We start from the raw sequence: 25,343 nt of genomic DNA on the forward strand, positions 1-25,343 counted from the left end.
AAACTCTATTTTCTAGGAATTCTCGCTGGGCATGACAATCGCGTGTCTTGTCTTGGCGTTACGGAAGACGGCATGGCAGTAGCGACGGGTTCTTGGGATTCGTTCCTACGCATTTGGAATTAACTTGGGGCTTTTCCCAGGACGTTCCTTCAAAGAACCAATTACAGTCAACCAGCATACAGCATAAGAATCAAGTACCATCATCTGACCACCGAGCAAATCGACGTGCCAGCAGTCACGACGCTGGCGAATAATCCGCCAGGCTCACCGGAGTTGACGCTGATTAGAAACTTTGGATATTCGATTAGTAGCAGCAGCAGCGGCAGCAGCAACAATAACAATTACGATCGTAGAAATGCCCACGACAACAATGGTGGTAACAGCAGCGGCGGCGAATTTAAGAATGTTTTGGATTGTGGTGGTAAAAAAGACTCTTGCAACAGGCGCATCGTAGTCGACTTGACCTGGCGACATAGTAAAGTTGGCGACAAGGACCATGAATATCAACGCTTCTAAGAAGAATCTAAACTCCAATTGGGTCGAAAAATGTGCGGCAGAGGACAAGAATCGAGAACGAAGCGCCAACTACAAGGCCGACAGCCAAGAACTTTTGGCGGCATCGGGCACCGGGAATTTTCTTTTTCTCCTCCCCTTTCTCAAGGACTTTCCTCGCGAACCTTCGAGAGGCATGTGCTGTTCTACGGCTTTGATAGTTCTTTTCCCACGGGGGTATTCCCAGTCAAGGATTTCAAAGTTTCAAGGACAGATTATAATCTCGTGCCGACGATCATCAAGAGATTTCCATCTCGAATTAAGGTTCATCAAGCGTTCACTGCCGAGAAGGCGCCGTTAACGACTGCTCTGGCGATTGGCTGCGAGTTACTTTTCTCGATACACCATGGATATTGCGTCGCAAGCCGGAAATAAAAAACCAACCAAAGGTCGTGATAGTCCCGCAATGATGCGTTCGAGTCATATGACGCACACTGAACGCACACGTATTAATAGAGATTCACAAAAACACGAATCGCGTATACTTGCACACAAAAGCGAGTGATCGAATAAATATAGGAAAGATGTGGATCGTTCACCAGCAGCCTCGAAATACATCCAAGTCGCACACACTTGTCGCGTGAGCTTCGCCCTCGTGCACGAGCATCGAGCGGCCAAGCGAGGAAAAAAAAATAATGAGGTATCACTTTTTTTTAATACGATAATACGCCGACTTCGCACCGCTACAATTACTACTATTATTACTATTATTACTATTATTATCACGATCCCCTCGATGAATTTCGTAGATGTATCGTTATTTATTTTGTATAGACTTCTGCCATAGGCCGCCCTGCGCCTGCGATTTTTGCGAGTGCGAGATCGATTGAGCATGTAGTAAAAGAGAGTGAACGAGAATTATGAGAGCGCGAGAGGCGCGCGGCCCATTGCCAATCAAAAAAAAAAACGATGAACGGGACATGAGACACGAAACGCGCGAATAAAGCGGACGTTAAATACAGAGAGAGAGAGAGAGAGAGAGAGAGAGAGAGAGAGAGAGAGAGGACGCTTCTTTGATAAATAATTCATAATATGATGGTTTGGTACATGAAGACGTCGACGGATGACATTCGTGGAAAATTACAAAAAGACGAGAAATGACGGATCAGTGAGCGAGAAAGCAGACCAGGTATTGAATTTCGTCTGTTTTTTCATTGCGATAGAGTTACAAGCGCGTAAAGCGACGGACCAGCGTAACGTCTCAAGTAACGTTTAATGTAACGTGTATTTGTTTAGTTTATAGTGTCTATACCTTAACCTTTCCCTCCATCCTCGATCCAATTATCCCTGATTGTGGCAATAGCGGGAAGGAGAAAAAGAATTAATCTTCGACTATGTCTCGACGAAATCCCCCTCTTCCCATTATCGATTCAGCGCCAATTAATCCTCGTGCACGAGGGAGACACGTACTCTCGATCGAAAAAGTCGTGCTAGAAATTTTCTTGAAATAGGACCCAAAAGAATCGGAGATTGAATGAAAGGACCGCGAGACTAAACTTTTCCCTTCCCTTCTCCACGCCTTTATATAGTCGTTTTTTTTTGTTTTTTTTCCACCATCTCTTTGCTCATCATGCTTTTCGTTTATCACAGTCTTTTTCGTAAACTTGTATTTGTACTTTTTCGATAACTTTTAAGCTCACTTTATATCCCTCTTTTTTTCTGCGATATACCATCATTTTCCTCTCCCATCCCTGCCTGTTCTGTCCTTTTTTTGTCGGAAATAGATGTTGAAACTGTGTATGCATTTAAAAATAATATTAATGATAACAATTATATAATATTAATATTAACGATTATTGTAATTTATAATTATTAATATTTAATATATAAGTACGTAAGGTCGATGGTTCTTTAATATCGCAGGATTATGATCCAATCGCCTTCCGGCAACCACGCTCATAGTTATTACGCGCGCGTTTCTTTTCTTATAAATATATACGTCTTTTTTCTTTTTTTTTCTTTTATGAATTTTATATATTTATATTGTAGCGTTTAAATAACTGCATCCTGTTTTTAGTTTGATGAAAAACAAATATCTCAGATTGATGGGATTCTCGTGCATTTTTGTTTTAATAAATGAAAACAACATAATTTATATATGTTAGAAGTCGTTGCGTATCATGATAGAAATTTTGAAGAATGTATCGAAATGTGCCGGTTGGTTAAAATTACGAGTATTGAAGGAAACAAGCGTGGATTCCGGAAAGCGACTATTTCTTCGAAAGATTCTTCGAAAAACTTCTTTCCCAGTGGAACAAATCATGTAATTTGGCTAGCGGAGCAAGCGAGTACCAATGAGGACTTTCGAGAAATGTTGCAAATTTTTCTGAACATTTGACATTTCGTAAAATCGATTCTTTTTTTATACACACATATAACTCTTCGCGACTAATCTCGCTTACATAATGCTTTGTACATGTTAAATGTCAAACGAGCAAAAGATCTTTCTCCGTCTCGAAAGAGAAGATCCTTATTCCTTCGAGATTCTTTGTATTATTAAGAATTCTTCCAAAGTTTGATTCGAAAAACGAGAGACAGAAGCGTGATCAAAATGGCCGCTTTTCGGTCTTTCCGGCGTAACTTCGAAACGATATCCATGCGAAAAGGAACAATCTTATAGCAGAGAATTATGAAGGAAGAGGAGATTTTAATAAGCAGATTAATGGAAACAGATCTGTGCTTATTGCATTTTGCGATTCTGTAGCTTCCCCCCGAGAGGGCTCTCGCAATCTTTTTGTATCTCAAAGCCTTGGAACGATATGGTTTCTTATCCTTGGTACGAATAAGAAAAAAATATAATAGCTCTATCGACGAATCTAATGCAAAATTGATAAATTATTAAGCCTCTAGTCATATTAACAGCACGCGCGCAAATAGAAGAATGGCAGGTGAAACTTTGTAAGCAGATACCTTTTTCTAAAATCTCTTTCTTGTCTCCTTGTTTGCGCGAACAAGATTATGAGAGAGCCGATTTTAATTTGTTTATCTTTCTCAGAAAATATGGCACACACGGTAGATTAATTGCGACGCAAGGGAAAAGATAGCGACGAGAAAATAACTGATGAAATCAGCCTTTTTTTTTTTTTTTGGGCCTTTAAAAATATATATAAGATGAATAAAAATACTTGGGAAAAGAATCAAACGTGACGTTTCCGTTATTTTTTTATCGCTTCTTCGCTTTCTGTTCCCTCCCTCCGTAAGCAATATACTTGCACACTTTATAGTTTCACTATCCCGATAATTCTTTTATGCTTTGGTTTTGAACGCGCGAATATTTATTTTCGCTAAATCGTTAATCTCGTAAAGTAACATGCTAAGGCGAGTGATCTACGGGATAATGTGATATTGGGTCCTATTTCAATTATGGAAAATAATCGTCACTCTAGTATAAACATATAGTTAATATAAAGGGGAAAAAGGAGGAAAGAAAGGGAAGAAACGCGAAGAATGTGCCGACGATACTTTCGTGACTTGTTTTAAGATGGACGACGAGAAGCCGTCAGGAATACTGCCTCTTTCAAGTTATGCATAAAAAGAAAAAAAATAAATTATGACATGTAGTATGTGTATTATACATAAAGAAATACATTAAATAACCGTGCAAACCACTGTTAAAGTTTAAAAAGAAAGGACGCGCAAGAGGACGTGGCCGTGCAAGACAACTAAAGACGTGGAGTGAAAAGTGCATCGATGAAGATCGAGCGCAAAGTACATATATCGGTGAACATTAATCTCGGGAGAGGAACGTACATTCACTCAGTAACTGAGAGCAAAACACGTCTTCACTGTTAAATGGTAGATAGTTACAAAGAGATTTCATCACTTTTTTATATATAAAAATATTATATATATATAGATATATATATATATATATATATATATATATATATATATATATATATATATATATATATACGTATATAAAAATAATGATAAATAATTAATCACTATTGACAGTTAGCCTAGGTCATTTCGCCTATAGTCATTTGCCATGAGGACATTCCTACGAGGCATGCGAAAATTCCAAAAATCAATTTCAATTGGCTAAATTTTTCTATAATATGAACGAACAACATACACACTAATTTACTAATTAAATAAATCGTTCTTTTTTTTTTTTTTTTTTTTTTTTTTTTTTTTTTTTTTGCGACATAATCGTCATATTTTGGAGACCTCGTGGATGTGTCCCTGTCGCGGAATTCATCGTCATTCGCATTCTTCGTTAGGAAGAATTGTTTCGGAAGAATTACAATCTGTTGACGGATAATTAGAAGAAAGACGCGAATTTCATTGAGTTATAGATGAATAATTGTTACATTCGAATTGGAGTCAAATTTCAATGTTTTTCTTTCTCCCTACATCGAGTCATTCCATTCCATCTAAATGTTTTTAATATAAAAATATCTTTACACATACACACACTTATATACGCATTATTTCTATCGCAATTAAGCTACGCTGGCTTTCGATATCTGTTTATATCTATACTTTCACGCAGAAAATTTATCAGAATAATATAACGTCTGATTACATTCCGCAATAGAGAGAAGTTTATGCGAAATATAATCTGGAAATGATTCTTTCACAAAAGTCATCTGTCTGTATTCATTCATTATCAGATAAATCATGTACGTAGAAAAGAGAAAATGATATAGCTCATCTATACGATAACTGCAATTAAGGATGCATGGTTCATAATTATTATCATGATATCAATTCGGAGCGTCGTTATATTTATATATCTCCCGTCGCGGTTTTTAAAATTCCGCAAAATAAAAATTGAGCCAGACGGGGGCGATTGATTAATTATATCATTTTATGAAGCTGCGATGTGATTTGCATGTGAAAGAGATTGCAGTACGCAGATAGCTGTTTGGTTCTTTCGCGTATCTTTCTCTGTGCATATTTCAGAGATTACGAAGAAAAGAAAATAGAAACTTGATAAATGCGGAATCAGCGGAAATATTAAAAAAAATCTGCAATTAAAATAGAAACTAGGCGAATATATGCTTTATCGATCGCAAGAGAAAGTAAATATTAGTTACGTATTTATTTACATCTCACACATATTAATTATTTAATTGAGCATTTAAATGCGTAACGTTTATTAAATATGCCCAGAGAAACTGCATAGCAAATGTCATACGTGTCAAAAAGACGACGAGCGTACGAGGGTCACGTTTGCATAGTGTTCGATAATAATATCTTTCGATTTCAATGTCGTATCCCCAAGTCATTTATAGTCATCGACGATTTTTTTAAGCACATACATACGTAAATATACCTAAGAGGGTGTGTAAACAAAGTGCGTATCCTTTTAAGCTAATTGCGAATTCGAAACGCGAACTTTTGTTACTACTTGTAAACTCGATTCCTTCGCAGCATTTCTCATTAACATTAACGTGATTCTATAATAATGAGCCGATATTCTAATTATACGGCATTTTTTAGTATTTCATTATCTAGACATGGCTATGGTTTTGTAAAGTTTCCTTTAGGCGCGCCTTAAATCGTCTAACGATTTCTACGTAATTTTATTGTAAACTTAGTGCTACGAAGGTCTCTGGTTCATTCGATCTGCAATCATGAAGGAGAAAAACGGGAAACTCGATAAACTCGTATTTTTACGTGCTTTAACTTTTTCTTGATTACGTAACGGTAACAATACTTAAGATTAAAAAAAAATATTTTACCAAGTTTTTAATAGGAAATACATAAATATATAATGTTATTCGCGATGATATTCGTTGGGGAACATATCTTTGAAGTAAAAAAAAATATTTATTCATACATTCTTTCGACATAAATTCGATATATTGCTTTATTTATTTCTTTTTACCTCAGTTTTTTGCAATATTACAATGACAATCTTAATTAAAAAAAATGATTATCGAAGTACAAAGCTCATCAGAATTTATCGGCGAGAACGCTCATTAAACGCGCTCTTGTAAGAAATAAGAATTGCATCGCTTTTTAGTTATTGTAACTCACGACGAAGCTTCGTCCGAAACGGGAACAAAAGTAAGGGAACGGCGAAAGAAGATTTATTTTTATTGCATCAGAGCAAAAGACTGACGCGCGTTTTTTTTTTTAATCAAGTCAAAGTGAGATTGAGCAATCTCTTATATAAGAAAAACCAAACTGCAAAAGAAAAAAAAAAAAAGAAAAAATACAGAGAACGTGACAGGGATGTGACAAAATTCTGTTGCTTCTACTTTGTGATTGCAAATTACGATGACCGGAATTATATGTGTCTGTTATGATGTCGCGAGAACAATTGCTTCTTTTATATGCTGTTGAGAAACAAAACGGAACGTAAGGAGCATCTTTTCTGACAAAAGCGCCGTTCGATTTTCATATCGACGAAATTGTACGCAATCGACGATGAGAGGTCGATGGTGGCCCTACGATAAGGGACAAAAAAAAAAAAAAAAAAGAAAGAAAGGAGAAACCAAAGCGACGGACTTCCCAACTTTTTGGAAAGAGAAATACTTAGTGCGTAAGATACTCTCTGTATAACGTAAGTCGTAAGTCGTAAAATGTAAGGGCTGTAACGCATCAACTAATCATTAACCGCGACGGAAACAACTATTATCACGATAATGATATGATAGTGCGAGGGGATAAGCCCAAAGAGACGTATGTGCAGGGTGTCGATGAAGCGTTCGATCGACGAAGATCGCGACGAAGATCGCGCTTTCAGATCAAAGGGGAGATCTCTTCGTGAGAACTCGTCCCGATTTTCTCAGTCTCGATCATCGATCGTTCTTTATCGACACCCTTGATACGTTTTAAAGAATAATTTACAATTAGAGAGCAAACGAGAATGCGAGCGAGAGAGAAAAGAATGATCTATGAGAGAATACAAGTAAACTATGTAAGAATGAGTGAGTGAGAGAGAGAGAAAACAAAGATACACACGAAGGAAAAAAAAAAGGAAAAGAAAACAGAATACCAAATTTTATTTCTGCGTGCCTGTGCGGAGAGGACAGCGAGGTGATATATACGCGCATATTTATAAATCTATTACTATAAACGATCTTAGCGGAAGGCATGTAATCTGTACGCTTGTTTGAGGAAGAAGGAGGGGGGAGGGGGGGAATACACGTTCCTTATTATTTCCTACACAGGTATGTTGTAAACACAGAACGAGGGAGACGGTGTGGAAAAAAAAGACGGTGAATCGAATTTCGTTATATGCGCGCGGCATCACTCTATATAAATATAATATAATATCAAGAGCTTTTTGCCAAGTGACAAGGTGGTTAGCTTCTGCGGATATAAACGGTCCATCCGAGATCTTTCTGGGGGCCACAGGCTGAATAAGAGACGAAAAGAGTAAAGAGATAATATATTTAAACGTGACAGATTATCGTTTCTTTCGCGTGCGACCGATTATCATTGCGCATATAATTACGGATTAATTATTATTACTATTATTAATTACGGCCCATTGACATCACCGCCATCGCGTCTCATTATTATGATGATTATGATTATTATTATTATTATATAATTGATGTGAGTGTGGAACACAAAAATAAAGTGTACGTAGGTAGAAGGTCGATCTGTTCCACCACCTGTCTCGTTTCTTTCTCATATCAAACTTAAACTAGCGAATGTATTATTTTCATCTACGACAAATCGTGTAAAGTCACTTGCTTTCCTATAAATAGTTTTTGTCAGTTTTACACTTTATCCGATTGACGTACATGAAGCATATATTATTAACTGCGATTATTGATTGATTTGAGAATAATATAGTAAAGGATTATAATTCGTTCTAGTTCTCCTGCGCAACTTGCATCTCTATACTCTTTTTCATATTCATCGTGGTAGTTTCGCGTTTCTCCTTTGGCAATATACACTCTTCTTTGCACTCTGTGTTGCCTAATGTACGTGACGTTGAAAACACTTCGATCTTCATTCCCTCTGTCAAGTTAATTGCGCTTTCTCGATTAATATGATTTTCAGAATCTTCAGACGTCATAATCGTTCCCTCGACCGGCCCGAAGACAACCTGCTAAGGTAATACAATATTACAAAATAATATAAGATATTTAATGAGATATTTATATACTCGAAAAGTTTTGAAGAAAAGTGCGAAAAAAATTGTATAATCTTTTTTTTTTTTTTTTTTTTTTTTTTTTTTTTTTTTTTTTTTGCTACTAACATCTTTCTTTTGACAATAATCGAGAACACTTTGAGAAGTGTGCGATCTTTCTTTAATTTCCTTTTGTTCCAAAGTTGGTTTAGAATCCTTAAAAATTGCAGTATTTTCAGAAATCACTTGAATCAACGGTTTAATTGATTTCTTTATCGGATATTCTTTTTTCTGTACTGATTTATCGTCAGGTAACTTTTCTTTTGATTCTTCTTCTCTGTCCATCGTGAAATCTGACTTAATCAGCAGTTTCTTTTCGCTTTCTAATTTGTGCAGATGATCGCAAAATTCTTTGTAAAGCGATACGTCAGCATTTATAGCCGTGGATTCCGACTCATATATGCTTCCAGATTGTTGCAACATATTGGCAAGCGATTTAATATCTAAAAAATATTTTTATATTAGTGAAAAATTTGTAATATACTTTTTTACATTTTTTTTATTTACATATTCTTACCAGAATCATTAACTGATGCTGAGTCATTGGCAGATCTCGAATTAATTGTTTGCTTTAATTGTTGTTTTCCAGACTGTACGCTGGTTACATCATGAGATTTGTTATCATATTTAACGGGGCAATTTTTTCGTTCGCCAAAATCTCCCGCGGGTTTATTAAGATCTATTTTCGAAACGAAACCAGATGGCAAATATTCACCGAGACTTCGCCGATCGTATTTATGATATTGCGATTTTCCGTCTACATTTTCTGCGTCTTTTATCAGATTCGTTATGCATTTATCGATCAACGGCGATACTTTCTTCGCGAATTTCCTCGTCTCTTGTATCACGTGCTGTCTGCACTTTTCAGAGATTTGACTGCGAGATTTGCGTTCTTCCGACTTTCTTCCGGAGTTTATTTTCTTAACGAGGAAAGATTTTTTGTTATTGACTTGGATATCTTCGGCTTCGCGGGTTCTTTTACCAGTCAATCTTAAAGATGATTGATTCGTTCTTCCCAGAGTTAAGCGATCTATCGCTCGAACGAGCGATTCCATTTGAGAATTAGATTCCTCGGTACCAGTTGATAACTTCTGCTCGCTGTTTGACGTCTCTATTTTAGCGGAAGAATTTTCTATCTTATCAATGATTTTCTTCTTCTCGCAAACAAGATCATTGCACTCTTTGTTTGAAATCATTTTCTCGCAACAGTCGTTTAAATCGACATTTTCATTTTCACTCGAATCGATAATTTTATTACAGTTATCTTCTGCGTTGGATAATTTTAAAACTTTTGGTGATCCTTGATTGCTTTCTAAAATTGATGAGTCTTCTACAAGAGACGTTGCTGTCTTGAAAGAATCATCGTCGGATTCGTCGACATTTTTCTTCGCTTCCGAAGATTTCGGATTGTTAAATTTGTCTTGCAAATCTTCAATTTTTGGATAGTTCTCATCGGTCTCTATTTTTTTGCATTTCGAGGATTGTTCAGCGGAATCGACAACATCTATTATATTGATAATTTCAGGGATACTTTTTTGTTTCATGTCGATTGTTGGATTTTCGGAATCCAATTTCTCCTCCAGAATCATCAATTCGCTCGAGACTTTCGTTTTGCTCATTTTCTCAATATCACGATTCCTTAATTCCGTAAAGAGGCTGTTGAATATTCCGCCTGATTCTTTCTGTGATACTTTTGCAGATCGCTCGCGTGTATAATTTTCTATATCTTTTACCGAGTATGTTTCCCTTGAATCCGGAAGGCAGCTCGGCGGGCAAGTCTTCATTGTCATCAAATCGTAGACGTCTTGAAAATTGTCCGTAGTATCAACTCGCTTCCTCTCTTCTAATGAAGAGCAATCGGGATTATTGCTCGTTGCGTCCTTAATCTCCACTACAATCTTCCTCGCTTCGTCCTCTCGTTGTCTTATAATCTCCTCGACCTTTAGTTTTCTCTCCTTAGTATTCCACCATTGCAATTTATCTTCGTTGCTCGTGAAAACCTTGGTGGTCCCGGTTTCTTGGATCTCCCTATCATCAGTGGAATCAGTTTGCAGATTCTCGTCTACCATTTTTCTCTCGCACCAGAATCCTTTCACCTCGCCGTTTTTGAACACTATCTTGTTTTCGTCAACAAATTTGTCCATATTGTCAGAGAATTCTCTCATCTCTTCGCGGATACTGCTAAGTTTAGAACCGAACGGATATTCCTGATTTTTTCTTTGATAACTCTTGATATTTTTGTTCGATATATCGTCTCTCAAGCCGGTGAGCGTTCCCGTGAGTTTCTGATTCTCTTCTAACATTTGCTTTAGATCCGATGTGTCGCTCGACACGGAACAGGTAAACGCTTTCTCGTTTTTTCGATCTATGAAAAACGGTTTCAAAATTGCTAAGCTTTCGGAGTAAAAATAATTTTTCAATCATGGTACATTATGATATAAATTTTTTTATATTGTGTTGAAAAAAAGTTAATTAATTATGTAAGTTTTGCTTACCGTTCGTTTCATCATTATCATTATCAATTGGTTTTTGTAAATTTGATATTTCTTCTTTTTCCGTAACTAATATTTTTTTATAATCAGCAATCTCCCCATCGATGATACGACTATCGAGTGGATCATGTATGCTCTTGCGATTGTCATCGGCAATGTATCGCTCCGATACATGTTCGATCAATCTTTTCGGTTGAATTCTTCCTCGAGCCTAGACATGAAGAATAGATGAGCAACTTTCTCATTCCTTTTTAAATCCGTATTGGTTACACGAAAAAACAAGGATCGCATACCTCGGCTCTCCAGGGCAATAGAAGCTCCTCGTTGTTTTCATCGGAGACTTTTCTCTCTTCCTCCGCCATTGGCCTCCTTCCGTCACTTTCCTTGTCTCCTTTTTGTCGCATACGTTCGTTTTCTTCGTCGCTCGTGAGCTCTTCGCCCGACGACGATGAGGAATCGAGGAAGGATCGCCCCTCGGACTTTTTCTTTTTCTCCAGGTCGAGCTTTAGAATGTTTATCGTGGCCGGCATCATGGATATAGAGAGGTGTGGGGGGGGGGGTTTCACGTGGTAAATGATCAAATAGTCGACGGGACCGATGGATGATGATATTATTCAAAGCACGAATTCTGTACCAGACCTTGACGAAACTAGTTCTTACCAGACCGCGGCTCCTCGTTGCGGTGTGCGCGCTTGACTTCGCGGCAACTTCTTCGTCCTTTTCTTCCTCCTCCTCCTCCTCCTCCTCCTCCTCCTTCTCCTCCGTCTCCTTCTTCGTATCCACCGCCTCCTTTTCGGACGTCCCGACCGGTTTGCACCGCTTCCTTTTGTTTATCAGGGCTTTCGAGGGCAATCAACAGGTAAACAAAGGCCCCGAGATCCGGGGAACGGAACAGGTGAAAGGGAGTCGAAGGGACCAAGAGCGGCCAAGAGAAGAATATTCTTTACTCACCCATAACGCTATCGTTGATCTTCTTCTGTTCCGCCTGGATCCACCGGTTCCTTTCGGCCATCTCCTCGTCGACACCGCCGCGCATCCTGGATATACCCAGAGATATTTTAAGGATAACGATACCCGTCTCGCTGATACTCGTTTTTGACACTGATTGATTTACCAAGCCTCGGCGCAGGCACGATCGCGCGGAAACACCGGCCGATCGTCCAGGTACTGCAGATTCTTACACTTGAGAATCATAGTCTTGCGGTACATCTTTATCTGCTTCAGCACCGGGTTGCCAGTTAACGTTACGACGCGCAGCGACTTCACGTCTCCCAGAATCTAAACAATCCAGCTCATGCTCGCGCTTTCGACGAACGTGATATCTCTACGTCTCTCACAAAGGTGTTTCATAATACGATATATATATGCGAAGTCTATTATTTTTCACATCGTTCAACTCGAGAAGAATTAATTAAGTGAAAACTCGTTAAGCTTTATGAACGTGTAATCGCAACATGATAATATCGTGTTAATAATTTTTTAACTATCAACATATCTCGGTTTGGAAAAAAAAAAAAAAACTATAGAGAAGGAGCGAGTTTATAATAAAATTGTGTTTACGCGTCATGCACGGAAATTTATTTGTATAACGTCACCTGTCGTTTCGGAAACACATGTAACTCCGGTTATGCATCTCGCGTGCGACGCGAGTAATTATCGACTTACGTCAACGACGTCGCAGGTGTCGATCTTGTTGCTAGAGATATCCAAGATGGAAAGCGCGTGCAGCAGACGGAGATGCTCGATGTCAGCGGTTTCTCGCAGATAATTGTGCGACAGGTTCAGGTTGTTCAGGAACTTGAGACCGTCTGAAAAGCAGAGGCGCGTCAAGGTCAAGGTTACCCGGCATAATACCCGCTTCGACTCGAGTCACCGAGATTCTCGATTCTCCGTATCGTGTTGTGCGAGAGATTGAGGGTGTCGAGCTTCGTCAGATAGTCGAGATTCTCGATCTTGCTGATAAGATTGTGATGCAGGAACAGACACTTGAGCTCGCTCTGATTTTCCAAATTGGCGATCTCGCGTATACCGTTGCTCTCCAGCCACAGACACTTGAGACCTGTGTATTTCTCGAGACTCTCGATGAAGGAGAATCCTGAAAAAAGGAATAGAAATTTTTCTGATTATCAGTGCGATTGTTAATCTTTATTACATGCGTACCTTTGAAATGCAAATACAAAATGTCATTCAAATGCGGCGTCTGATAGAGTCTCTGTTCCTTGCAGTGCTTTCTGATAAGTTCCTCCGTCATTCTAAAATCATTATTATTTGAAATGATATTATTATTGAAAATATATGTGACAAATTATTATTCTATAGACGCACCTAACGCCGTGCTTCTTTTCGTCGAAATCATATATCTTTCCCTTGATATACGTTCTTTCCGGTTCCCTCAAATCTTTCAAAAAGGGGTCATCGAATTCTGAATCGATTTCGATCGTTGTTGTATCAGTCATTATTCCAGACATTGGATTTAATTCGTCGCTTAAATTTTCGTCATTCCTAGATTGATTTGCAGTTTCTTTATCATTTTCCTCGTCGTTATAAATTTGCTCAGATTCAGACTCTAAAGTCGCTTGTTTAATCTTTTCTAAATCCGTAGCGATGATTTTTTGATATTCATCCATTAGTTTCTTATGCTCTTCCATCTCATTCGCGAGCTCCTTTTCCAACTCCTCGATTTTTAAATTCTCGGTTAATTCGGCTCTCGTTAGAGGAACCTCGACGTTTCCACGATCGATATGAAAATTCACATCGAGACTGTCGGAATCGTTGGCGAAATCCTGCGGAATTTTAAATTCACAAGGATCTTTATCGGACGTATAAGAAATATCGTAACGATCAGCGATGAACTTGTCAATCTCCTCGAATTTCTTCGATAGTCTTTCCAACGAGTCTTTCTTTCGATCTTCAATTTTCCTTTTTTCTTCCGCTATCTTCTCCAAAGTTTCGTGAATCTCGATATGCGATCTAGGACGATCCGAACACGTGATGTCAGCTAATTTTTGCAGATTGCTGTCAATAACGTTCCATTCATTTTTCACATTTGCTAAAATCATTTTTGTATCTTTAGTCTCAACAAAATTTTTCTCTTCCTTATTTACCGTTTCGCACTCTTCATCATTGTTTACCTCTTTTGTAAAATTTTCCGACGAATCGTCTCTATCGTAATTTTCATTAACACTTGTCTCCGAAGTGTCACTGTACGGATTGTCAGTTAGTATTTTCTCTGCCTCCCTGATAGTTTTTAATATATCCTCTTTCGCTACGGCAGTATCAGAAACATCGCGAAAATGGGAGAAAAGTTTGTTTCCACGAAATTTCTTAATCGAGTATTCGCTACTCGATTCTTCGAAATCGGGAGTCGAATTTTCGCGTATCGGCGAATGGTGCTGAAAATCTATAGAAACATTGGAACAGCTTTCGATTATCTTCCGCATCACGTCATCGCGATCGCTTTCCAATTCCGCGGATAAACTCTCTACCATTCGTTCCTCCGCTGAATCGTTCTGCTCGTCATCGTTTGTATACAAAAGATCCTTAATCAACTTATCCATTTCCTTTATTTCTGTAATTGTTCTTTCTACACTGTCTTCCTCAATGCTCAACGTTTCATTCTCTCCGGTATATTTCAAAAGATCGACGGCGTCCTTAAGATAACGCTCGTCATTATCTATATAATAATTGTTGGATTTTATATTTGAAACAGCTACATTCTCTACATCTATTTTTTCTCCAAGAGAATTTTCCATGTCGTTTATACAGGATTCACTGCTCCGTTCGAGTCTCGTTTCTTCATCTTTAATCTCTTCTTCGACATTCTCACTTGGAACGTCTTTCTCGGCCGTGATCCGCGAATCAACGTAATCGTCAATAATTTCTCGAACAATTTCATCGTTATTATCCTTTACATTTGTACTATTTAAAGAAATTCCCGAATCGACAAATATTTCCCCGCCATGCTTAATTCGACATATTTTTTCGTACGTCGAATCGACACCGCTGAGATATTTTGACAAAGAATTTGCACATCGATCATCTAGTAGGAAATCCTCTTTAATTGTTTTCTCACTATCTTCGGAATCTTCTCCCTGGATTGTCGTGTCGTAATATTCGAGATCGTCGTCCATGAAAACAACGTCGCGATCGCTTGTCATACTAGAATTACAATAAGATGGTTTTTCATGATTTAAATCGAACGTGTGATCTGTGTAATTTGAGGAAACTCTTGGAGCATTATCTTCATCGACGCCGCTTGTTGCTTCTATTTTCTCACTTCCGCATAAATTTTCGTATTTTTTTATTTTAGATTGCGTCTTCGCGACGAGATCCGTCGTCATGTTGTCTGAATCCTCGAGCATCGCCGGACAATCCTTGACGATCTTTATAAATACGAGTTTATATATATTAATTCGCTTCGTTTACAAGCGCATGATTTTACAAGAGATGAAATCGAAATGCGTTTAATATTTTTTTTTTCCCAGTAACATAGAGCACTATAATACGTATCGTAAAAATGTAAAATAAAATAATGCAAGTACATCTCTTTCTCTCACTTTTTAAAAATATTATGTAATATATTATTATTATATATTATTATAATGTAATATAAAAAAGATATGTTTTGCGGTGTAATTTACCTTGTTTCCAGATGCAGAAGAGACACTCTTACAAGTGACGGAAACTTCACTTTTATCCTCTATTAGAGAACTGAACGAGAGATCGCATGAATCATTCGACGCATTATCGTGGCGTTTGAACGTGTCCATGATCGAAAACAGTTTCGCGATCGAATCTTTTTCTCTTTAAGAATCTACGGAAACGTAAAATCTAAATTGTAGACTGCGAGTTGACGTGAGTAAAATCACTGAAAAAACAAGATGGCGTGCCGCCATGGGCACCGTCAGTTATCGGTTGTTTAATCGATAGGGTTGACCATCTTAGCGCTCTTCAAGCCATACACGTCACAGTTTATACTCGTATAAAGTGTACGTAGGGATCGTCTATACGATTTTTCCATTTCTCAGACAGAGTCTTCGATCGAGCGAGAATAAAATACACGTTACTATCAATATACGTTACATAAATGTAGCAAATAAGAGGCATGAAAATTAAACGCGAATTTTTTTTCTCTATTCCATCTTGCGCTCCGCGTATCGTTGGATCTATCATCGGGTCAGTCGTCCTCGCGCTTTTCCGACGCGGTGGAGACCTTGTCGTCGCGTCGCACTCGCATCTTAATTTAATGCGCGACTTGGAGAAAACACCAACGAGCAAGATTGCCATAGGCAATAGACGATCGATCGCGCGCGGCGGTACGCGAGACACAATGTTATAGCCGGTTGATTTAACGGGGTGTCCGTCGTCCCGCGATATCTATTCGTCAGCGATCTTCCTCTCTCACTTTGTCTTCGTTGCGTCTGTGGATACGCAACGCACACGGGTGCCGCTTGTTTTTCCTCTCTCGATTTCTAAACGCCGCGCTCGCCCCCCCCCCCGCCCGTCGTCATCGTCCTCGTCGTCGGCGAGAACGATGATGTTCCCCTTGTATCAACATAATCCAGCGGAAAAGAGACGCCGAGAGGTGGTGGCGATTCGCAAATGCGGCCGCGCCGCAGCAGATCACGGGACGGACAGCTCTGGGGATCGCGATAGCGGGAAATCGCGACGCACGCACACATTTTCACACACGTACAGGCTCTTTGCGGGCCCGTGCGAATTCTATCGTATCTCCCTCTCTGTCGCGCGCGAGCGCATAGATTCTCCAGTCTTTTATTTTTCCCTCCTACGAGACACGATCGCACGGTCGTCTACTTTGTGAGGAGACGCGTCTTTTTGCGCAGCAATTGCGCGACTTCGCGTATAGAGTCTTCTATGTAGAAAGGGTGAAAAGCCAAGAAAATTTTATCTAATTTAATCGATTTCATTGTTGCGAACCAGCGATACCGGCTTTTGGCAACCGATTGTTTGCCATTGTTGCAATTAATTACATCTAATTAACTATCTTTTTGAGAGGCTGGATTCTGGCAATCTTATTCAATTGATCTTTTTTTAATAATGTTTTCTTTTTTTTTCTTTCTTTTTTTTTTTATAACGTTCAAAAACGCAATTCCTATCATTCGAGTAATGATTTTTATAATTTAATAATATATATTTTATATAAATTTTATTAATACTTTAATTTGGTAAAAATAGCAATACTCTATTTTTATTAAATTTTGTTTCGGAAGAGCGGTATTTTTTTGACATTTCACGAAAATGCCAAATATTGTTGAAAAGTTTCTTGTTTCGGCGCGCTGAATTCACCCGTCAGTTTCGACCTGCGGACCCTATATAATCTTACTTATAATAATATAGGCGGAAAAAAAATTATATTTTTTAATCTACATCACGCAAGATCACACTACCATTACTTCAAATGCAATTGGATTTTTCTCGATGTTTCTCGATCGATCCTGCAATTGCGCGATCGGTACAATAACGCGTGTCTTATACGTCACAGTGGAACGCACTTTTTCGCGGATCGGCTCGTTGGTGAACGGTTGGATTTCGTTCGCAATGCGCATTCGCATATTATTGCGCCATTGAAATCGTTAGATAGTCACTGGACGGAGAATTCTAGTCCTTACTCTAATTATGAAAGTTTAAGGCCATGTAACAGTCGATTATAGAATTCCAAAGCGATATCGCGATGTGGTGTAATCTCGCTGCCTCGAATGAAAGCTTAAATTAGAAATTTATTTCGCCGGTTAATGACATCATTTCGAATAATCAAGATAAGAATTATAACGCATAAGCATTATAATTCTTATCTCGATTATTCGCTGACGCGGAAACCGCGAAAAGCCTACGCGGAAGTTACACTTGTACTTGACATCGCGTAATACGATCCCTTCGGTTTCGACGATCGCGAATAGTATTATATCCGGACGATCAATATTTTGCGATGTTAAATATTATTTTATTATGTAAATCGAAAAATTACTGCAATGTGCGTGCGTAAAAAATAACCCAATACTCTCTTTCACCCTGAAAATTAATCCAAGCGCTTCCCCCCTCGATTGCTATAATATAATTATTTAAATTTGGCGAGATGGCATTCTCCGATATTCGCGTTATGATTGAGAATAAAATACAATAAGATGTTATAGATCTTATCGATCTTTTCGCATATTTTTCAATTTTGATCTCAATGAATATTGAGAATTTTATATCCCGGAAAATTTTTAAAGAAACTTATAGTATATCATTTTATTGGCTAAATCCTTAATTGAAAAAAAAAAAAATCAAAATTCTTCAAAAATTAATTAAATCAGAAGATTGTATATTTAATAGTTAAGTTATCATCCGAATTCATCCCGTTCATTTGACGCTTAAAAGCGCGAGTACATGAAAATAGCAGGTCGATCTCCCATCTCGTTCGACTTTGCAGGACTTCTCCGACTTTCATCGTCGGCTAAAAATACATCCCGCAACGCGATCGGATCGGGACGCGATCGGAAGATCGCAGTGACAGATATCAATTTTTGGCACCGCTCTGAAGCTTCATCTTTCGCGAGACATCTCGAGTGACCGTGACCTCGAGGATTCTTCATAGCGGCGAACACGGTCGCGGACATATGAGTACGTACTGGGTGTACCATTGAATTTTCATATAAATAAATTTCACACGCGAACATAAAATGTATACACGCGATAAATCTCCGAATAAAACTTCAACTAAGATGCAGAGAAAATTGTGATTTTTGACGTTATCGTTTTTCTTTAAAAAAAAAAAAAAAAAAAAAAAAAAAAAAAAAAAATTATGCACGATACATTTTGATGAGTTTTTCAAAAATTATATAATTTTAATATTATATAATTATAATTGTATAATTTTAAAATCTTAGCTTAATATTATTTTGAAAGTTTCGGAGATTTATAAGACTCGATTTAGGGTGACACAGAAATTTTTTAAATAAAGATATTTATCGTGCTCTCGTCTTTACGCGATGCTCGCGACACCCTTTATATCCTGACGAGCGTACCTCATGGCACGCTCTTACAGGACTGTGAGATCGCGATTCGAATGTATTATGTAATTGACGACCATCTTCGGCGCGGGAGTCTCTCCGTGACGGCTTTTTGAAAAGCAAAGTAGCCGTGGGTGGCCATCTCCTTCTCCTTTCGAATGCAGGGGCGCGCGCCGAGGAGGTGGAATCGTATTTGAATACGCTTTGAATCGATGATCGGGCGTGAGTGTCTAGACGTCACGCATGAAATTTGTCGATTTAAAGTCCGCCGAAGCGGGAAGATTCACGCGACCGCGGTTAAAGGATTATAAAGTGTAATCGTTCCCTCATATCAGCTGATTACCGTCAAGTTGTCAATGTAATCGATCATCACAAAATCTTTTAAGAAGCGATTCAACGTTTTTTTTTTTTAATGCATTTTTCGTCATCACTGATAATCAAAAGATAATCGCATATTTTTCATATTAAAAACATACATATATAATACATCAATGGACGCTGGAGAGTGAAATTTTTGAATTATTTATTATGGAAAATTATTATTTCTATATCTATTATAAAAAAGATATTTATTTATATCACGTTGCACATAATTTGACATATTTCTGTCATTACAATATAATCAGATCGTACGAGAATCTTAAAATCATATTTCATCGAATCTTTCTCTTCAGCTAAAGTATGAAAGAATCAAAGATGATTTAAAAAACACACGTGTGTTACAAAACTACTTGTTACGAAATCGCTGATCTTCAATTTCGAAGACAAGAGCATTACTAAGTACAATTTACCGTTGAATAACCTAAGCCAACATGCCCTTGCACCCTCCCCCCTCCCCCCGCCCCTTCCCTTCTTCCTCCACCCCTTTTCCACCGTTAAACTTCACCCGTGGACCAAAATACGAGTTTCGTATAAGAAGTCACAGTATGGGCCAAAATACAATACTTTATGATCTTCTGGGGAGAAGAATAAAATTTCTAATATAATTAGAAAGAGAATAAAAGTATATTTACAAAGCAAATAAAATATATAATCTATAACAAGTAGAGAAATTTTATATGTATATAAAATAATATTGTAATGATTTATATATATAATTTCTTAATGAAGAGATAGAGAGATTAATCGATTTTTTTCCTCAAATAAAAAATTTATTGAAAAATGAATATTATTAAAAAAAAAAAAAAAAAAATTTGTACAAGGATATTACAAAATCAAAACTGATGCATTCGTGTAAACGTCGATTCCACGCTACGGTCGAATACGATGTTTGCGATAGAATGATGCAGAGTCGTCGGCATTCCACGCGCGGCGGGAAAACGTGTTCGTACTGCGAGAAAAGCGTTTATTATCCCGACGCGATCAAGCATCGAGAGGGAATAAGGGAATTTGATGTCGCGGCGTATAAAAGAGAAACCGCGTGGCGACGAACATGCGATTCGTTGTCATCTTCGAATCCCCGAACGAGAATTTAAACCGAACGTGTAAGTCACCTCAATTTGTAACGGGTAACATAAAGTTGTGAATCTTTCTAGGTCATCGAACAGGAATCGGCAAGAAAAGACCGTTGATAAAAAAAGCGGCACGCGTGCGAAGAAGCAACTGTATTCCAGAATAAAGCAAATGCAAATTTTAGTGTCAGTAACGAATAATGCATTGCACGTGTGCGATAATTCACTAAAGACTTTAAAGAGAATTGCAGAATTATTATTATTATTATTACCCATTAATAACAATCTAGACTTCTTGAGAAAAACAAACCGTTGTTTTTCACAGAATATGTCAAAAGGATTTCCATAATAAAGAATAAATATTTTTTTTTCTTTAAATACCCAAATAACGCCAAATTCACTCCATTTGCCCTTTGTTTATTATTATATTCATTACGATTTATTATCATTTTGCTATTACAAAGTGATCTGAAAAAGTAATGAAATGTGAGAAACGACAGTTTTTAATAATGCGCTACCATAGTTGACACATAACAACAATGATGAGGCAAAGAAACAATTTATAAAATATACTCTTAAAATATTCTCGAAATATCCTTCTTTCTCAGCAAATATCAGCCAGAAGCAGAAACTAATATTTGCTTTTAGATATATTGTACGAGCGAACGACAATATTATAGCTTATTTTAGCATTACAAAAAACAAAAACATAACGAATAAGTAACGAATCGTTACTTTTCAAGTAACGGTAACGGTAACGAGTTACTTTCAACGTTTCCAACCCTGAAAATATACCATGTATGAATAAAAATTAGGTAATTAAGCCGGAAAGAATCAAAAATCCTCCTTTTTCTATTGTTTTAACAATTTTTTTAATAGAAATTGATTTTTATTAAATACCATCTTTCTCGCGAGATTATTTTTCTCTCTCTCTCTCTCTCGAGAGAGAGAGAGAGAGAGAGAGAGAGAACATCTGGACTCGTATAAAAGCCTTGCTGGTCATCTCGTTGGCTATGCTGTTTTTACAACCGAATACCAGCGAGTCTAATGCCGCTGCAGCCGATCCGTTCGTCTCTCTAACGTTCTATGGTGCGATGTGCGATGCGCAAGATCGCACCGCGGAAAATTCATAAATAATTGATAGACGGGAGGTGCGCGGCGCGCGGCGCAGATGCCCGCTGCTCGTCCCTGAGACTTGACGGATTCGCGTTTATTGTTTATATTAGGTATTTTCTCCGATTCTCCGTGGCGATATAGGTAACCATAAGTTGCATCGTCGCACATGCGCCGGCTTTTCTTTCCATAAATTTGAATAACATTCTCACTTCCTGCGCCACTAACCATCGTTGCGCGTCTCTAATGCCTCTGTGACCTCACCCTTAGAAGGAGGAACTTTGCATTTGATTGAATTGAATCGCGCATAATATTATCGACTGCCGCGCATCCATGATCCATTATTCTAGTAAGCGTCTTTTCAGATCATCGCCATTGAATTGCCTCGAGAGGATTACTGGAATCCGAGATGTAAAACTTTTTTTATACGCGGCTTTAATAATATGATTTAAATATAATTTGATATTTAATTCGTGATCTCGCATAATTAATTAAATATAATATTTAATTTTTGGGAATGTGATAAGAAAGAACAAAGGTAGGAAGGACATTTATATAAATCTATTTCTCTGAAATTTCATTACGTTTCTAAGATTCGAGGAAAATCCAGAGATTTCTCATGTAAAAAAAAAAAAAAAGATTTTTTATTAATCATTTTAATTGCTCTTCTCGCGATTGATTTACATTTCCTACAATTGTTGATACATGTTTTTCCTAGAATTAGCGAAAATCGAACGCGCGCGTAGTGCATTTCCGTTATATCATTATACGATTCGGCGCTTTTCGATCCCGTTGATAAGCGAATTTCGTCGCAGCGGCGTTTCGCGGAAATCTCACGGAAGAAAACATAAAGCCTCGGCGTCTCCCGTTTCGCATTTTAATGGACCCCTTGACGAAATCCTACGGCGCATCGGGCGGGTCGATTTGAAAGTCGATCGGCGAGAAAAATCTGCGAAACACGTGGATCACCTTTTACGCATCCCTCTCTCCGCGGCGGTTTCGCCCCCTCTCTGCCGATCCCCTCGCGCCATTTCTCTTTCCTCGTAATCTACGATACGTGAGATAATTCGATTTCTACGAATCGAAATATGTCGTTCGCATTAAATCGTTCGATTTTTTTTTTTTTTTAATTTGATTGATCATTAAATAATTTATTGCAGCGAATCGCGCGCGAGTGGATGCAGATGTCGTGTTATATGCAACGAAGTTTCTTGATACGCGCATATACAAGGATGAATTGCAAAAATGAATTGTGAAATCGTAAAAAGCGTAGTAGATCCGCGCGCCGATTCGCATTCCAATAAGCCCAGGATCAGTCCATCGCAAGTCTCTAGTCCTTCGGCCACAAGGAAGGCGGCGAGAAATCAGGTCACCAAAACAAACCGATTCGACGAAATGGATTTAGCATGTATAGGAAAGACTTGGCACGGCTCACTTTTTCCGTGTACGTCCCCGTTCGTGGAAGTCGCGAAAGCCATTCGTCGCGAGACCGTTGCCGACGAATTTGAATGTCAATTTTTATCGAACCGATAAATTGATCGGCATCAATTTCGCTACTCATCGCCTATCTCGCTCTTCTTAACGCGCTCTTGTTACCGGTATCAGTTTGTTATTTCTTTAACGGGAAAGATAAGACGGAGCCGCGCGTCTCGTCGGAAGCGATGGGTTAAGATGATACTCGAGCACCTCCTCTCTCGTGGATCCCTTACGAGACGGAATAAAATCCGTGTCGCTTGTCCATGAGACATCCCGTTTGTGTTGCCAGCGTCACTGTGAAACGAAAAGAAAGTACCGCTATATTTTTAGATCCCGCGCGATCTTTATCAGCAGCTTCTTCTACATTGGTAATTTTCTTTTACGCCGAATTCGACGAAGCACGCTGGAAATCTGTGGCTTTTGGAAAACGAGAACACGTGTCGACCCTTGCGTGCCACCAGCGACGAGATCCCGTTGGATGCATCTCCCGAATTCGAATCTACGAATTCAAAAGTGACAGATATCAAATGACACACACACATGGTAAGCTGACAAAATAAAAAGGAATAAATATTCATTTACGTCAACCTCAATTTGGATCACCAAAATCTTTAACCAGCATTTTTCACCAGCGAAAAATACGTCTCGCATCTCACTTGTACCATACTTCCTCCTCTTCGTCAACAGAAAAAAGAATCGAAGAAGTCATCGGGAGATAGCTGGAGGTCTGCGTTAATTTTTAGAATCAACGCGTTGACGCGCACAGTTGCACCACGTGTCTCGAGTCTCCTGTTCGCATGCGTGTGCTTTACAACATTCGCACGCTTACGTTTATCTATTCTACAGCGGTATACATATGGATCGCGAATACCCCCCTATCTACTGGTTCGGAATTGTCGCATGTTGAAAACAACAGAATATCAGAATATGGATCCGCGCGATTGACGGATCGAACATGGAACGCGACCGCTCATTAGAGAACGGTAACTGCATTAGTATAGCTTCGATACATCTGAAATCCCATTTCTATTCTAATTCAATTCACTTTTCGAACGACCCATTCACTTGCTTAATGTATATCTTGAACATTAATAGGTCAATGGGTTTTGCATAACGTGCAAAGTAAAGTGTGTTTGCTAATAAAATTGTATTGAGACTTTGTGTGTATCCTCTTTAATACCGTCAAAAAAAAAAAAAAAAAAAAAAAAAAAAAAAAAAAAAAAAAAACGGTAAAACGACCCGATAAATCACCGCGAAAAACCACCACTTTGAACGAAATGAAACGAAACAGAACAAATGGTAAATCTAGCGACTTAGACCCGCCAATCGTTGCTCTTGCGCGGCAAAGTGAAAGAGAAAGTGACACTGGCCACATTGAACGGTCTCGTTTAAACGCGAGAAAAAGGATCCGCTCGAGGCGCAACAAAGTTACATCGCGTATTCTCACAGATAACGAAAGTGTTAATTATGTATCTTATCTATTAAAGTCGGAGCTTTCTAAGGAAATGCGCTATTTTCACAATCTAGGAATGAAGGAGAAAGTATTGCCAACGCATAACGTACATTTTTTTTTCCGGTCTTCTCGCGCGAATGCATTTCGATGGGACCTGCGAAAAATATCGGAGTTTTTTTTTTTCATTTGTTTCCTGCTGCGATAAAAATCCCTTTATAATCGTGAATATTTGTAACAAAATCTTGCTCGCACTCTCAATTAAAATTGAACACAAATTCGAATTAACTAATAAATTGAATTAACGCAAATGTATGTATTAAGATCGATGTATTAAGAAATATTTATGACATCGGCAAAGTCGTTACGTTAGAATGAAGATAAGCCTAATATGTATCTAATTGTGAATTGTGAAAATGAGCGTGGTGAAGAAATTCGTCGTATCTCGGTGAGCGGAGCAATTTAATTGAAATTGATTCACGCGAGGTATATCTACGCGCGAATACGCATAAATTTATATGCGCGCGTTCGACACGAGTCGTCCGTCATCGCGTGTGCGCGAATATTTTAAATACCCTAAAAACGTCATTGGAATACTAAATAAATTCTCGCGCGTCATCGAGATATCGGAGCGAACGTTCGTAAACATTTTTGCGGGATGGCAAAACGGGGCTAAAGAGACGCAGCCACTCG

General features: G+C 38.2%; 2 protein-coding genes across 3 annotated transcripts in view; one reads left to right on the top strand and one right to left on the bottom strand.

The window, feature by feature from the left end:
- Nucleotides 1-8,117, top strand: part of Gbeta13f (guanine nucleotide-binding protein subunit beta-1) — a 24,842-nt gene extending 16,725 nt beyond the window's left edge. For both annotated transcript variants that reach the window (XM_070312590.1, XM_070312591.1), the window contains exon 7: nucleotides 17-8,117. In XM_070312590.1, coding sequence (XP_070168691.1) covers nucleotides 17-123 — 107 coding nt within the window. In that variant the 3' untranslated portion in view covers nucleotides 124-8,117. The remainder of the gene's footprint in view (nucleotides 1-16) is intronic.
- Nucleotides 7,269-16,354, bottom strand: LOC138942391 (dynein axonemal assembly factor 1 homolog). Its single transcript, XM_070312592.1, has 13 exons — nucleotides 15,789-16,354; nucleotides 13,474-15,530; nucleotides 13,309-13,400; nucleotides 13,022-13,243; nucleotides 12,814-12,956; nucleotides 12,263-12,426; nucleotides 12,100-12,185; nucleotides 11,809-11,987; nucleotides 11,442-11,651; nucleotides 11,152-11,359; nucleotides 9,174-11,021; nucleotides 8,726-9,099; nucleotides 7,269-8,575 (listed from the first exon to the last, which is right to left on the bottom strand). The coding sequence occupies exons 1-13, from the start codon at nucleotides 15,915-15,917 to the stop codon at nucleotides 8,336-8,338; spliced, it is 5,952 nt and encodes a 1,983-aa protein (XP_070168693.1). The 5' UTR covers nucleotides 15,918-16,354; the 3' UTR covers nucleotides 7,269-8,335.
- Nucleotides 16,355-25,343: the final 8,989 nt, after the last annotated feature.

The sequence above is a fragment of the Polyergus mexicanus genome, unplaced genomic scaffold (assembly GCF_030449975.1).
Source record: "Polyergus mexicanus isolate NDT 795.1 unplaced genomic scaffold, iyPolMexi1.0 SCAF_22, whole genome shotgun sequence".
NCBI classification, from domain to species: domain Eukaryota; kingdom Metazoa; phylum Arthropoda; class Insecta; order Hymenoptera; family Formicidae; genus Polyergus; species Polyergus mexicanus.

Bases quoted from the DNA above. Each gene is read 5' to 3' on its own strand.
- LOC138942391 (XM_070312592.1), bottom strand. From the start codon at position 15,917: ATGGACACGTTCAAACGCCACGATAATGCGTCGAATGATTCATGCGAT. The intron at 12,427-12,813 runs GTAAGTCGATAA...TGGATTGTTTAG, and splicing joins ACACCTGCGACGTCGTTGAC to ATTCTGGGAGACGTGAAGTC. The intron at 9,100-9,173 runs GTAAGAATATGT...AATATTTTTTAG, and splicing joins AGCATCAGTTAATGATTCTG to ATATTAAATCGCTTGCCAAT.